We start from the raw sequence: 13,911 nt of genomic DNA, 5'->3' as shown, positions 1-13,911 counted from the left end.
TGTATTGAACAGAGGAGTGAAATCCATTCAACCTATTGTTATATATATATATTTAATGAATAGTTATGAACTTTTGTTCCCAGAGCAGAGTACATTTCATCTGTCAGTCATTCTGTTTAGCACGTCTTCTGCCAGTCATTGCTGTGAAAAAATGACACTGTGGCCATAGAGAACCATCGTAAAAAAACCATCTTAAATATGAGGGCAATGGTACTATAGATGATTCGAGGGGTGTGTGTGTTGGATGCAATAGCCACTCCCCTGTTCACTGGCCAGATATACCATGAACAGAGATGACTCAGGATCTTTTTTTTTAGAAGCAAGAGGTAATTTATTTTGCTAGCAAGGGAAAAGTTAGCCTTGTGGTTGGAAAATAGAACTCTTCCGAATGTCCACGCCTTCCATTTCAGTTTTTATACAATTTCGAAGCCTTTTGTCCTCTCAGATTTCATGATGCAGTAGCCTCATGATATGCCCGCCCCATGAGCTCAATTTACCCAGCCTGTTTATTGGTACTATCTTGCACCAGTCTATGACATAATCTTAAGAGTGGACACCTGTTTAAAAGTTTTAGCAAAACTCTTAGCAGAAGTAAACTTTTGTTAGGATATACTGCTCCCTACTGGCTTATATAGATAACTTCAGCTTACAAGTATTAATTAAACTTGTACCTTCATAGAATAATACTTTTGGTGCTCCCATATTCTTTATATAACTTGTGAATGACTAACATGCTAGGATTAAATCAAATAAATTGAAATTCTACACTTCCCTCATGTGTGTGTCATTCAGATGTTGCTTCTGCAAAGTTAAGCTAATCTGTCCCTAAAACAGTGATGTTCACTGAGGACATCACAGTTCAAATCTACCTTCTACCAGGCTGTCTCCATCAGCCCCGCCTACCTCACAGGGTCGTTGTGAGTAGAATATGGAGGAGGGGAAAACCATAGAGGCTGCTTTAAACTCCTGGGAGGAAGGTCGAAAGAGACAAAAAATGTAGTAGCTGAAGGTCCGATGCATGTTGGGGGAGAGACAATCGAGGTCATTTATGCATGGGAGGCTTTGCCTTAGATTTGCCAGTCTCTAGATGCACATTTCCCTGTCTGAATTCTCAAAACTCTGAATGGGGGCTTATTTTTGGCCATTTATGCTTGGTAATTAGCAGCGTGTTCCAGGCTGAATTGCCCTGCATATTTTTAAAAATTTTACACGCTAAACCGTCATTCCGGAAGTGACTGCAAAGCCGGCGCAGACCTGCTTCACATTACTAGAGCCCATTTAACGCGACCTGAGGTGTTTGTCATGAAGAATCCCCCTCAAGGAACCATGCAAAACAACAGCGGCATGTTAGCTATGCACATGCCAATAGCTATGCAAACAGGAACGAAGGAGCAGGCGAGTGGGGAGGGAATTTCTCCTTTTGCGCCAGGATCATGAATAGGCATTTTTAAAGTCACATTTTAAAAAAGAGCTGTGAGTGAGCATCAAAATTGACCATGCATCCATCTGAGAATTCGGATGGGGAAAATGTGCATCTAGAGAGCGGCAACTCCAAGGCAAAACCTCCCGTGCATCCGGTTCATAGTTGGAAGGGACCACCAGGGTCATCTAGTCCAACCCCTTGCACAATGCAGGAAATTCACAACTACCCCCCACACCCCTAGTGACCAGAAGATGGCTAAGATGCCTTCCCTCTCATCTTCTGCCTAAGATCACAGAATCAGCATTGCTGACAGATGGCCATCTGACCTCTTCTTAAAAACCTCCAGGGAAGGAGAGCTCACCACCTCCCAAGGAAGCCTGTTCCACTGAGGATCTGCTCTGTTAGAAAATTCTTCCTAATGTCTAGACGGAAACTCTTCTGATTTCATTTCAACCCGTTGGTTCTGGTCCGACCTTCTGGGGCAACAGAAAACAACTCGGCACCCTCTCTGTGCCAGCCCTTCAAATATTTGAAGATGGTTATCATATCCCCTCTCAGTCTTCTCCGCTTCAGGCTAAACATACCCAGCTCCTTCAACCTTTCCTCACAGGACTTGGTCTCCAGACTCCTCGCCATCTTGGTTGCCCTCCTCTGGACACGTTCCAGCTTGTCTACGTCTTTCTTAAATTGCGGTGCCCAAAACTGAACACAGTACTCTAGGTGAGGTCTAACCAGAGCAGAGTAAAGCGATACCATCACTTCGCATGATCTGGACACTATGGTGCTATTCACACAGCCCAAATAGTGCACTTTCAATCCACTTTCACTGCACCTTAATGATCGTTTGCAAGTGGATTTTGCCAGTTCACACAGGCCATTTTTGCATGGTAATTAGCAGCGCGTTCCAGGCTGAATTGCCCTGCAGATTTTTTTGAATTTTGCATGCTGAACCGTCATTCCGGAAGTGACTCGAAGCCTGCTTCGCATTACAAAAGAGCCCACTTAACGCAACCTGTTGTTTGCTCTGCCGCCGTTGCGAAGAATAACCAGAGGGAACCATGCAAAACAACAGCGTTGCGTTAGCTATGCACATACTAATGGCTGTGCAAACAAATGAAGGAGCAGGCGAGTGGCAGGGGTGGAATTTCTCCTTTTGTGTTGGGACCGCGAAAGGCATTTTTAAAGTCGCATTTCAAAAAAGAGCTTTGAACGAGCATCAAAACCGACCATGCACACATGGCCTAGGTGAGGTCTAACCAGAGCAGAATAAAGCGATGCCACCACTTCACGCGCTCGGGTCACTACGGTGCTATTCACACAGCCCAAATAATGCGCTTTCAATCCACTGAATAAAGACCTTGCATCCATGGCTCATGACCAACGCAGATTTCTCCACACCCATCTCTCCCCTGGACATCACAGACTCTTCTGCACACCACGCCTAATCCCATCACGCCTGCTATTCACATTGACAGACTGTTAACATTTACATACTAATGCTTGTCTGAATTCACTCTCCTCTACTTAAAGCTAGATGGATTCACATTCTAAGCTGTATCTGAAGAAGTGAGCTGTGGCTCACGAAGGCTCATACCCTACCAGAAAATATTCTTGTTAAACTTTAAGGTGCTACTGGACTTTTGCCCTTTTCTACTACTGCACGGCTCCCAAAAGCTCATACCCTACCAGAAAATATTCCTGTTAGTCTTTAAGGTGCTACTGGACTCTTGCCCTTTTCTACTAATCCACTTTCAACGCACCTTAACGATCGTTTGCAAGTTGGATTTTGCCAGTTCGCACTGTCAAACCCACCTTCGAAGCGCACTGAAAGTGCATTATTTGGGCTGTGCGAATAGCAGTCGACGCAGCCCAAGAGCGCATGTCAAGGAGCTGCAGCGGGTGGGAGCTGCCCTTTCCCAGCTCCACCACCTTTTCGGGTGGGGGGGGGAGGAGGAGGAGGGCCGGGGAGTCCCCCGCTCCCCCTTTCGGTTTCCCTTTAACTGGAAAGCCCTGCCTCCTGGCACCGAGCCGGTCCTCCTTGGCCGGCCAATGGGCGTCTCGGCTGCCTGGCTCGGTTGGCTGCGGGAAGGGCAGGCGGAGGGAGAGAGCGCGTGCGAGGGGAGGGGAGGAGCGGGGCAGGGGTGGCATAAAAGGGGGAGCCTGCGGAGGAGCAGCGCCCGGGGCCCCCCTCCGCTTGGAGAGCTTCCCCGCCTCCCCCTAAACTCTCCTCGCCGCAAGTGCCTGCTGTCCACCGCCCCCCTTGCAGGAGAGAGCCCGCTGCTCCCCTCTGCAGCTTGATAAAAGCCAATGCTTGCGCTCTACTTAAATGTTTTAAAAAAGGAATAATAATAATTAATAATAATAATTAATAATAAGGCATATTGCAAGGCGCGACGGAGGAGGAGGATCGGGCTTCTCTGCGCCGCTTGGCTCCCTCCAGCTGGAAGTTGGACGGGCCCCTAACAGTGGCTGGATGCAAGCGCTCCTGAGCGCCTCCGAGCGTGGCAGCCGCGGCTGTTGTGGATGCGAGCGGGGGCTGCGCTCTTTCCGGGCTCCCTGGGTTTGTACCATGCTCAAGATCCTCACCAAGAAGCTCAGGCGCCAGAGTTTGAGTGAGATCCAGCCTTTCAAGCTGAAGGTAAGGGAAGCCCCCCCACCTCCCCGCACAGTCCTTTGGCACTGCAATCCTTGCGGTGAGTTTCCAGTTGGGGGGGGGGGTGGCTAGTCACTTTCCACTTGCATCCTGTTCGTTGTGCGAGTGGAGTTTGAGCCGGTCTGTATTCCGATCAGGCCTGTTTTCCTTGATTGACTACCAGGTTGCCCTTTGTTGGTGAAGGCCTGGTTCTGTTTGGGCAGCCCAGTCCTCACAGCATGTTTAACTACGAATTGGTGCATCAAACGACGAACTCTATTTTTTATTATTATTTTGGAGATTGATTTTGGAGATCTTTGGATGGGGGTGCGTGTGAAAAGAATTTACTGAGAAGCTGGCTTAAACCGTGCCTAGCACGAACTGCTAGTAACTATTCAGCAGTCCAAAAGCTGTAGCCATGGCTCTTTGCTTAGAAGTGTCTTTGGAGTGGGATTTGCTTCCAAGTAAGAATATTTGGGATTGCACCGCATGCTTCCGGTCTCATGCCCTCGTAGGCCCTATTGAGCTCGGTGGGGCTGGTTTTTGAGGGTGCACTTATGGGTCAGGTTGTATGTCTTAACTGCTGTGAAACTTAAAGCTGGATCTGAAATCTGGTGTGTAATTCATTCAGAGGTTTACTTGTTGCCATCTGGATTTTGTTAGTTACATTTAAAGCTCTTAAACAAAAGGCAAGGGGCTCCAGATGCTGCACAGCACAAATGGGCAGCACCCCCCCCCCAATGTAAAAATGGGGTGGGAAGATGAACCACAGAATAGTGCGTTGGTCATAGCCCCGTTTGACACATTTGTGAGTTCAGCGTACTCTCAGAAATTGAGGAATCCATGTGAAAGCTTGAAAATGTGTTATTCTACTGAGCAGTGGCGATCATTGGTGGAGACGTTTTTTTGTGGCGTGAAGACCAACAAAAAATTTCTTCCTGCCTAAGCTTTCGTGAGTCACTGCTCACTTCATCAGATGCTTGCATGAAGTGTTCGTCTAATCGGCAGAAGTGTTTCTGCTCAAAGCTGTAGATAGAAGGGCCAGGGGGAAGATGTTGCAAAATTGACTTAACTTCTTTCGATCAGATATTGCTTTATCAGGCCATTCGGAGTGGATGAGGAGGAAGGAAGGGTAGAAAAAAAGTAATAGGCAGGATTTTTATGTTTGCATGTCATCTTCTCTTTTGATCTTCTCTTAAAAGAGCTTGTGCTAATTCTTGAGAGACTGATGGTTTAAAGTTGCCCTGATTCTTCTGTGCTCCAGTTCACCTCTTGGTTAAAGAAAAACCCCATGCATTTGTATGACCAAATTTCTCTCTGCATATCCATTGGTGGAATAGCTAGCTCATTTGTATGTATACCAGCTTCCTTCACTTACTGTATAAAAGCCTGCAGCCTTGAAATTTCTAATAAGCACAGTTTTGAGAACTTTGGTGCAAGATCAGATTGTGAGATCTTTGGGCAGAATTTGACTCCAGTTTAGCAGCTGTTAATGATACCTGTGGGCACTTTAGCGTAATGGTTGACACACTTAAGACTCTCTGGTTAGTTGCCCTTGAGCATTGCACTTCGCATCAAGGCCTGTATCTTTCCCCAGTGGGATAAGTAGCTGCTCTGCAGGGGCATTTCAAGGAAAACAGCAGGGTGTGGGGGACATCATCCTCTCCCTTGCACAATGGTCTCAGTGTGAATCAGGCCCCCGCATGCCAGCTGTTCTAAAAAAAAAATCCCAGCCCCCAGGAAGCAGTGTGAAGGGTGTGGTAATGCAGATGGCAGCAGGCTCGGGTCTCAGTGGCTTGCAAAGTAAATAGGATGCAATTGGGAAAACTTGCTAACCCTTGCCCCGCCCCCCCACTGTGTTTCCAGGTAGAGTGCCATTTTGATGGTCTTCCATTACATGTTTTAAAAGGAGCAAATAACAGTCTTCCATTACATGGAAGAATGAACATAAGAAAGGCCATGCTGGATCAGACCAAGGTCCTGGAGAGAATAGGTATGCATCATGACTAGTATCCATGAATTGCCCTCTCTTCCATGAACATGTCCACTCCCCCCTCTTAAAACCTTCCAAGTTGGCAGCCATCACCACATCCACAATTTAACTATGCGCTGTGTGAAGAAAAAAATGTTATTTGCTCTTTTTAAAACAAAGCACTGGATTTGGGACATCCCTGCGACAGGAGCTGCATCTCTCTTCCTTGGCTACTCCCCCCCTCCCAATAATGCTGGCGCCTATCCACAGAGAAGACTCCTGAGAGGCTGTATAATGTGCTCATATGCTGTTGCACTCCTTGTAGGGGTTTTGCAAGATGCAGGTCCTATTAGTGCCCCGCCATGGGCATAGACATCCTTTATTAGCATAGGGCAATTATGGCATTAATTCAGTCTATTCTATTACTTCCATTCTTTGTATAGCTCCTGACCATAGTAGGCCTAATCCAAATGAGCACCTGCTTTTCTGGTATGCTGTTAATGTCTCAAGGTTATAGATCTCTCTATACCCAGAAGTGGTATTTAATGTTTATAGTTGCTCCGAATACACTGAGCATGACCTGGGATAGCAGCCTTTTCAAGGTTAGTATCCTAGTTTGGATATTCTTGCTGACTCACCTAGACAACTCCATGTCTGGCTTTCCTAGTCTCAAAACACTTATTGCATCATAATGTCTGATGAATTACATGACTTGCAAGGTTGAACAGAATGCATGGGGGTATTGTTTATAACTGATATTTTGGGGTGGTTCTGTAGCTAAATCTTCTGCTGAACTCCAGCTAGACTACTCATTCAGGAGATAATTCTTGCCCAACATAATTTTATTTCCATCTGCTTTCCTGGTGATGCTGTTTTTCTCACTTTTCCTTTTACTCTTAATGGGCACATGAGTTCAGCTCTTTCCAGAAGATGGCTTCCTTCCTCTTAACTCCCAGTGCCTGCTTTTGTTGATCAGTTCTAGGATTGCAATACTCCATTGCATGGCATTGAAGGCAGTTACCTGTTGCCACATCCATTATGTACATTTGAACCTGCTCAGTATTACTTCTGAATGCTGGCCACCCTGATTCTTCCTCTCAATGCTTTCTCTCAGTTCTGTCATCTTCTTCCCCATCCCTTCAGATAATTCTCTTAAGAGGTCTTGACACATTTGCTTCTATCTTGGGAGGTGTTCACATGCTCCAGCAAGTAGGGTTGCCAGATGGTGGCTGGAGATCTCCTGCTATTACAACTGATCTCCCAACAACACAGATCAGTTCACCTGCAGAAAATGGCTGCTTTGGAAGGTGGACTCTGTGGCATTATACCTCATTGAAGTTCCTCCCCTCCCCAAACCTTGCCTTCCACCCCTTAGCTGGCAACCCTACTTTTAAGTGACTGTTTTGCTTAGCTACATTGGGAGCAGTGGTATTCTGGTGCAGCTATAATATTGGCTTCCTGCAAAGGGTTTCCATGTTAACCAGGATTTAATCTTGCCTGGGAGCTAAGATGTTGTGGGCATGACTCTGTTCTCCAGCTCCAGAAGCTAGTGATCTGTGACATCCCATTCCATTATTTATCAGCTGTTCTTTGTTTGACTCAAAATCTGTGCTTTGTTGCTAGATGACCCTTGATCATCTCATTTGGTGGTCAGCTGAAGGTAACAAATCCACTTGGGTATTGCAAATTAAAGCAGGACTTCTGTAGATGCTACCGTTCCTGCCAGCACTGTATCACCAATAGTGCCAGTTACTGATGCATGGAAGGGTGAATTCCCAAGTGAATCTCTGTTGAACCCTCTATGGACTGAGGCATCAGGATAGAAATTACAGTGTCTCCAGCTTCCTTGCTTATACCTAGGCGAGTAGAGGTGATTCCCAGGAACCTTGTTTTCCAGCACAGGGAGCTTTCCTTCAACTAACCCAGCATCTCCTGTGAATAGCATTGGCAGATGCTTTCTCTGCCTTTCCTTATGAAGACGGAGGTAGAAGAACCTATATCAGTTGCATGTCTTATGCCTAGTTCTTGTAGACTCTGAATCCCTAACTTTGTGGCCTAGGAAACGCTGGAAAGTCATTGAAAACCATCAGAACTGGCCACTTGCCAAGGGATTTCTGCTTAGCACAAATATTTATTGAGCAGATTAAGCTGTAGAATGGATGCTTCTCTCTGGAGAAAAGCGAGTGCGTAACTCAGGGGAGGGGGATGAATTCTGTCTGTGCAATTGCTGATATTTTACGCTGTGCCTTGAGACCAATAAATATGAGAGACTTAGCCTTTCTTTAAGAGCGCCTTGTGGTTTTCTTTTTAACCCCAATACAGCTAGGGTTTAGTTATGAGCACAGGGCCTTCTCTCTTGCACTCTTGTACATGAAGAGTCTTGGGTATATGCTAATAGCTGGCAGGGTAACCTAGCTTATGATCAGTTCACTTGTTGCAATTCACTTGCAATTCACTTATTGCAAAGTATGTGTCTGGTCTGGGAGTCTCATGCTTGGAGCTTAATTCCTGGGCAGGTATCTGCCTAAATTGGATCTGGACTGAAGCATGTGTGGAAAAGGGGTTTATGCCTTCCTCTACCATATAGTTTTCCATACCTGAAATGGCTCCAGGGAGCTATTATTTGCCTTGATGAGGAAGATTACATTTACTGATGATTACATGCAAGTTTCCCCCCAGGAGAGCAAATAGCATCTCCCCGGATCATCTCAGGCCAGGAGATGGCATGATAGGGGGAAAGTTTAAGCCCCCCTTCCCAGGGTAAATTGCTTGAAGAATCTGACTCTTGTTGGGCGTTGCATTTACATGATTAGTTATATATAGATTGTGCCACCTCACAGGTATATGGTGTATATCCGTATCCTCTTCACTGCACAAGCAGTATTCTAATAATCCTACCAATACAGGTGATGGTGGCAGACATTGACCAAGGAGCCTTGTCAGAGCTGGGCCTTTTGTAAGGCATGGGAGGAGGGATCTGTTGACACTGAATTACTGGTCAAGCAATGGAGGGATAAGAAAAGTGGTGCATTTGGGGAGATAACCGTGTGATTGAGGTCCTTTATGCATGGGTACTTGGACTCATGTTCGCCCCCGGACTGACTCAGTCATTCCTTGGAATTATGCATGAGTTTTCTGGCCCCAGGTCAAATTGTCCTCCTCTCCATGCATAAGCCAAAGCGTGGGACGGGAGCTGGGGGGGAGGTGTTACTTTTTTTACAGTAAGCATTATAGCCAATTACAGAGCAGCGTTTAAAGGGGTGGGGACTCAAATGCTTCCTGATTTTTTGACTCCTAGCCGGAATTCTTTCTGAGTAAATTTGTCACAAAAATGGGTTTTAAAATGATGCTTGGGTTCTTCTCTCCCCCCCTTTTTCATTCCTTTAAAAGAGCTCCTTTTTGTGAAATGCTTTTTAACACAGCACTTGGGTTTCTCTGGGGAGGGGGGGAAAGAGGGGAATTGGACGTTTTTCTCACAGTGAGCACTACAGCCAATTACTAAGCAGTGTTTTCTAGGGGCGGGGACTCATGTTTCCAGGCTTGAGCTGGCGATTGTGCTGGTTCATAGCATTTTTAGCATTCACAACAGAAAAGTGTGGGATGAGTGAGCATCGAACCCCAGGTAGAACTCCCATGCATAAACGACCTAAGAAACAAGAGCTAAATGGACAGATCTTCCCTTCGTGACAGTCTAATCCCCTCTCCTGGCGTCTCACTGAAGTACAAGAGAGTCCTGGAGTCACTACAATACCTCCTTATTTGTGGCTACAGGTAATACAAAGCAGAATATTGTCTTTTAAAAAGGATTCCATGCACTTGGAAATGTGGTGACGTTAGATATCTACATGAAATGCTTAAAAATTAAGCTAGCTTGAGCAGGCAACTTCCTTTTCTTCCCTTTGCCCCTTGTGTTTCTAAACTCCTACTCCATTTCCTTTTAGTCAACACCCAAATATCTACATGCTAGAAAGAGAGGAGATGTTTTGAGATTTATGCCACTTGCAACCAGCTGGGTTTCTGTATTCCCAGTGTCTTCCTGGTTGCTAGGCACAGTTGCTGTATTGGAAGTCTAGCCTGCCTGTTGGAAAGGAAGTGCGGAATCTCATGTTCCACACCTCCAGCTATAAACATTATGGGTTTGAACATAATAAAGATTCTTTCACAATCTGTTTCTTTGAACCTGTTAGCCGTCTTAATTGTCTCTGAGACCTTTGCTTTTGACTTCTGGAATCTAATGTCTCTATTGCTTGTGCCTTTTATGTTTGTTCTTTCCACTTCAGGCAGCCATTTCCCACCTACATATTGGACAGCCTAAGTCCCTCAGTCTTGTGCTTGCTGTTATAATAAGTGTATGTGTAGGGTTACCAGCGCCAGGTTGGGAAATAACTGGAGATTTTGGGGGTGGAGTCTGAGGAGAGCTGGGTTTGGAAAGGAGAGGGACTTCAATGCCATACAGTCCAATTGCCGAAGTGGCCATTTTCTCCAAGGGAACTGGTAGGGTGGCCAACCTCCAGGTACTATCAAGAGATCTCCTGCTATTACAACTGATCTCCAGCCGATAGAGATCAGTTCTCCTGGAGAAAATGGCCGCTTTGGCAATTGGACTCTATGACATTGAAGTCCCTCCCTAAACCCCACCTTCCTCAGGCTCTGCCCCTAAAACCACCTGCTGGTGGTGAAGAGGGGCCTGTCAACCACAGAAACTGATCTCTGTTGCCTGGAGAGAAGTTGTGATATCAGGAAATCTCCAGCCACCACTTGGAGGTTGGCAGCCAGAAATCTCCAGTCACCACCTGGAGGTTGGCAACCCTATGCATGTGGTGTTGGGTGGCAGCTGACAGACCATAGATCAAAACTGTCTCCTGAACAAGACGTTTCTGACTACCATCCCTTTCTTTCCCTTATCCAATGATCATTGGTTGATGATGGACTCACTTGGGCCTGGTACGTCATCTTGGGGCTCCCTGGGCATTGTGAAACCTCAGGGTCCGGACACGCAGCTCAGCCCTCAGTTTAGTAGCGCTTGGTAGCTTCTTTTGAAAAGCTGTACTTGAATTTCCCAAGGGAACAACGTTGTGTGCTTAATGCCGGGGAGAAAGTTTTCTACTCCTCTCCTAAGCTTGCACAATTGATTAGATAGGAGAGGCAACATTCAGCCGTTCTTGGGTGACAAGAAAAAAGTGTATTTCTAGGTGTTACCATTGTGCTCTGGTGGGGAAACTAAATGCTGGAACGAACTTGGAGAATTTTTCCGCTTTGAGCAGGCTAAAAATGAGATGTTGGTGCAGGAAACATCCTAGCCTTCTAGCTACAGCAGAAGTTTACTCTGTAAATAAACGCAGCTTCGCCTTCCTGCTGAGATTGAGCCAGCATTGCTTGGAATCTGGCAAACTGTCGCAATGTATTCTTGGTCCAGCACATGGATGCAAAGTTCCAGGCACCCAGAAGTGGCCATGTTGCATCTCTTTGCTTCCCATCCTCACCCCTAGTAAATGCAGAAATGCATCCAGGCATGTCTGGAGGGTTTGGATACTAAGGTTTGGATGCTTCTGTATGAAGGGTTAATATTTATGTGTGTATGTGTCTGTATGAGGGTTACCAACCTCAGGGTGGTGGCCAGAGATCTCCTGCTATTGCAACTGATTTCCAGGCAATAGAAATCCGTTCCCCTGGAGAAAGTGGCTGCTTCGACAATTGGACTCCATGGCCTTGAAGTCCCTCCCCTCTCCAAACCCTGCCCTTCTCAGACTCCACCCCCCAAAATCTCCAGCTATTTCCTAACTTGGAGCTGGCAACCCTAGTCTGTGTATGCATGTGTATATTTTATATATAGGCTTACCAGGTTTTTTGGGCAGTGGTGAGGTATGATTGTGCGTGTGCACTGATGTAATCGCGTCACTTCTGGTTTACACCTGGAAGTGCCACATCACAAGGGGCCTTTACCACTCAAACTGGGAGTGCGGTGCGGCGCCTTAATGAAGCTGCTACAGAGATCTTGGCTTCCTGTAAGTTTAATTACTGTGGTTTCTCCCGGGGGGATCCTAGGAATTGTAAGGGTGCTGAGAATTCTCTAGGATATTTAGGAATATCACAACATTCACAGCTAACATTCTGTGTTGGACACCCATGGCCACCCACGAGTGGAACCTCTGATCTGTTTGCCTGTCTGCCAGCTGTGCTGTAGCAGCGGTGGTGGAGTTTCATTTCCTTGTCTTGTGGAGGCTTTTGGATCTGTGTAGTTAGCAAGATGATTCTCCCTAGAGTCGCTGATGGTTGGGACAGGTCGTTGAATAATGTGGGGATGGAACTGTGTCTCCTGCAAGGCTGTGCAAAAATGAAATAGTGCTAGTAACACTTCTGCGAACACCCAAAAGTAAGGCTTTAAAAAATAGTCTTCACAATAGCTTGCTGACTGACTGTTCTCACTATTAAGATGCTTGGTTGCCAAGCGGTGTGCAAAAGGTCTGTGGGTGAATGGAGAAAGTAGGGTGCCTATCAGACTGTTTGAGGACTTGCCTGCATGAAATATTGCTGATTGAGTATATGAAAAATAACCTGCAGTGCGGGCCCAAACTGTTCACAGACAGCCCCACTGATTGATGAAAAACTGTCTCCCTGTTTGTGACTGGTGAACAGACAGTGAGTCGAGCTGGCAAGTTTTTGAGCATCCCTAAGAACGTTGCTAGCTCCTTTCACAGAACTACAAGCTACCAGGACAAACAGAATGACAGCTGGAACTGTTTAAGACTGTGTTGGGTAAAGACCTTACTTCTGGGGCATGTAATGTCATACTGCCAGGCTTGACTTTACCAAGACACATGGCTGGAGGTTCCTTTCGAAAGGCAAGGCGGAGTGCTCTGTCTTCAATGCACAACATGTCTGTTCTTATTCTGGCAATGGCTTTATTTATTTCGGTTTCTAGCCCGCCAAGGCCAGGCCCAGGGCGGGTAGCAACATTAAAATCAACATGTAAAACGTACTGAAGGCTCAGATCCCTAAGGCACAGCAAGGGGCCTTCCCAGAGCTGCTGGCAGGTCAGTTAGCCACCTTTCAGTCTCACCTGAAGTCATCAGTTGGCCTAATCATAAGTGTGGTCAACAAGTGGAGTTTATCATTGATACTGGCTTGCTGCTTCCTGCTCCGTTTCTCTCCGCTTTGCAGCAAATACATAGTTGGTGCTTTCCAGGGATGCACGGGCCCAACTGTGCCTTCCAAGAGCTGGCAACCCTAGGCATTTCTTTTTTCCATCTCCCAACCCTTACATGGGGCAGCCAACAGGGGAGTTTCCCTGGTCCCAGTGGGTTTCCTTGATCCTGCTGATGAATAGGGTTGCTAACCTCCAGGTACTAGCTGGAGATCTGCTATTACAACGGATCTCCAGCAGATAGAGATCAGTTCACCTGGAGAAAATGGCCGCTATGGCAATTGGACTCTATGGCATTGAAGTCCCTCCCTAAACCCTGTCCTTCTCAGGCTCTGCCCCAAAAAGCTCCCGACGGTGGCAACCTGGCAACCCTACTGATGAAGGTGGTTTTCCCTCCCTCTGGGGAATACATGACGCTTCTGCTGTCTCTGATCAAAGTCCATCTATTGCAGAATTGTAACAGTGGTCACTCACATGCTGTTGAGAGGAGGCTCTCAAACCAGCAATTAATGTGAAGATGATATTTGAGAATTCAGGATGTGGGCAGAGATGAGCTATGAACATGGTGGGGAGTGGACTGTATGTTTTGTGGGTTTTCATTTTAAGTCATCTCACTGTCTCAAAACGTACATGCCACATAGTTGCCTGGGATTACTTAATACAAATATTCTGATGTCTAATTTAAAATGCCAACCCTTGGTGTAGCTCTCCACAGGAGTCTGTCAGCCAAGACTGTACCA

The 13,911-nt window shown here is 46.4% G+C and overlaps 1 protein-coding gene across 3 annotated transcripts in view; it reads left to right on the top strand.

Moving 5' to 3' along the window:
• The first annotated feature begins 3,990 nt into the window (after window positions 1–3,990).
• LOC130480585 (uncharacterized) overlaps window positions 3,991–13,911 on the top strand; it is a 61,707-nt gene continuing 51,786 nt past the window's right edge. For all 3 annotated transcript variants that reach the window (XM_056853182.1, XM_056853181.1, XM_056853180.1), the window contains exon 1: window positions 3,991–4,061. In XM_056853182.1, the coding sequence (XP_056709160.1) occupies window positions 3,993–4,061 (69 nt within the window). In that variant the 5' untranslated portion in view covers window positions 3,991–3,992. The remainder of the gene's footprint in view (window positions 4,062–13,911) is intronic.

The sequence above is a fragment of the Euleptes europaea genome, chromosome 7, assembly GCF_029931775.1.
Source record: "Euleptes europaea isolate rEulEur1 chromosome 7, rEulEur1.hap1, whole genome shotgun sequence".
In the NCBI taxonomy this organism is placed as follows: Eukaryota; Metazoa; Chordata; class Lepidosauria; order Squamata; family Sphaerodactylidae; genus Euleptes; species Euleptes europaea.
This window is presented reverse-complemented; position numbering and strand designations above follow the sequence as displayed.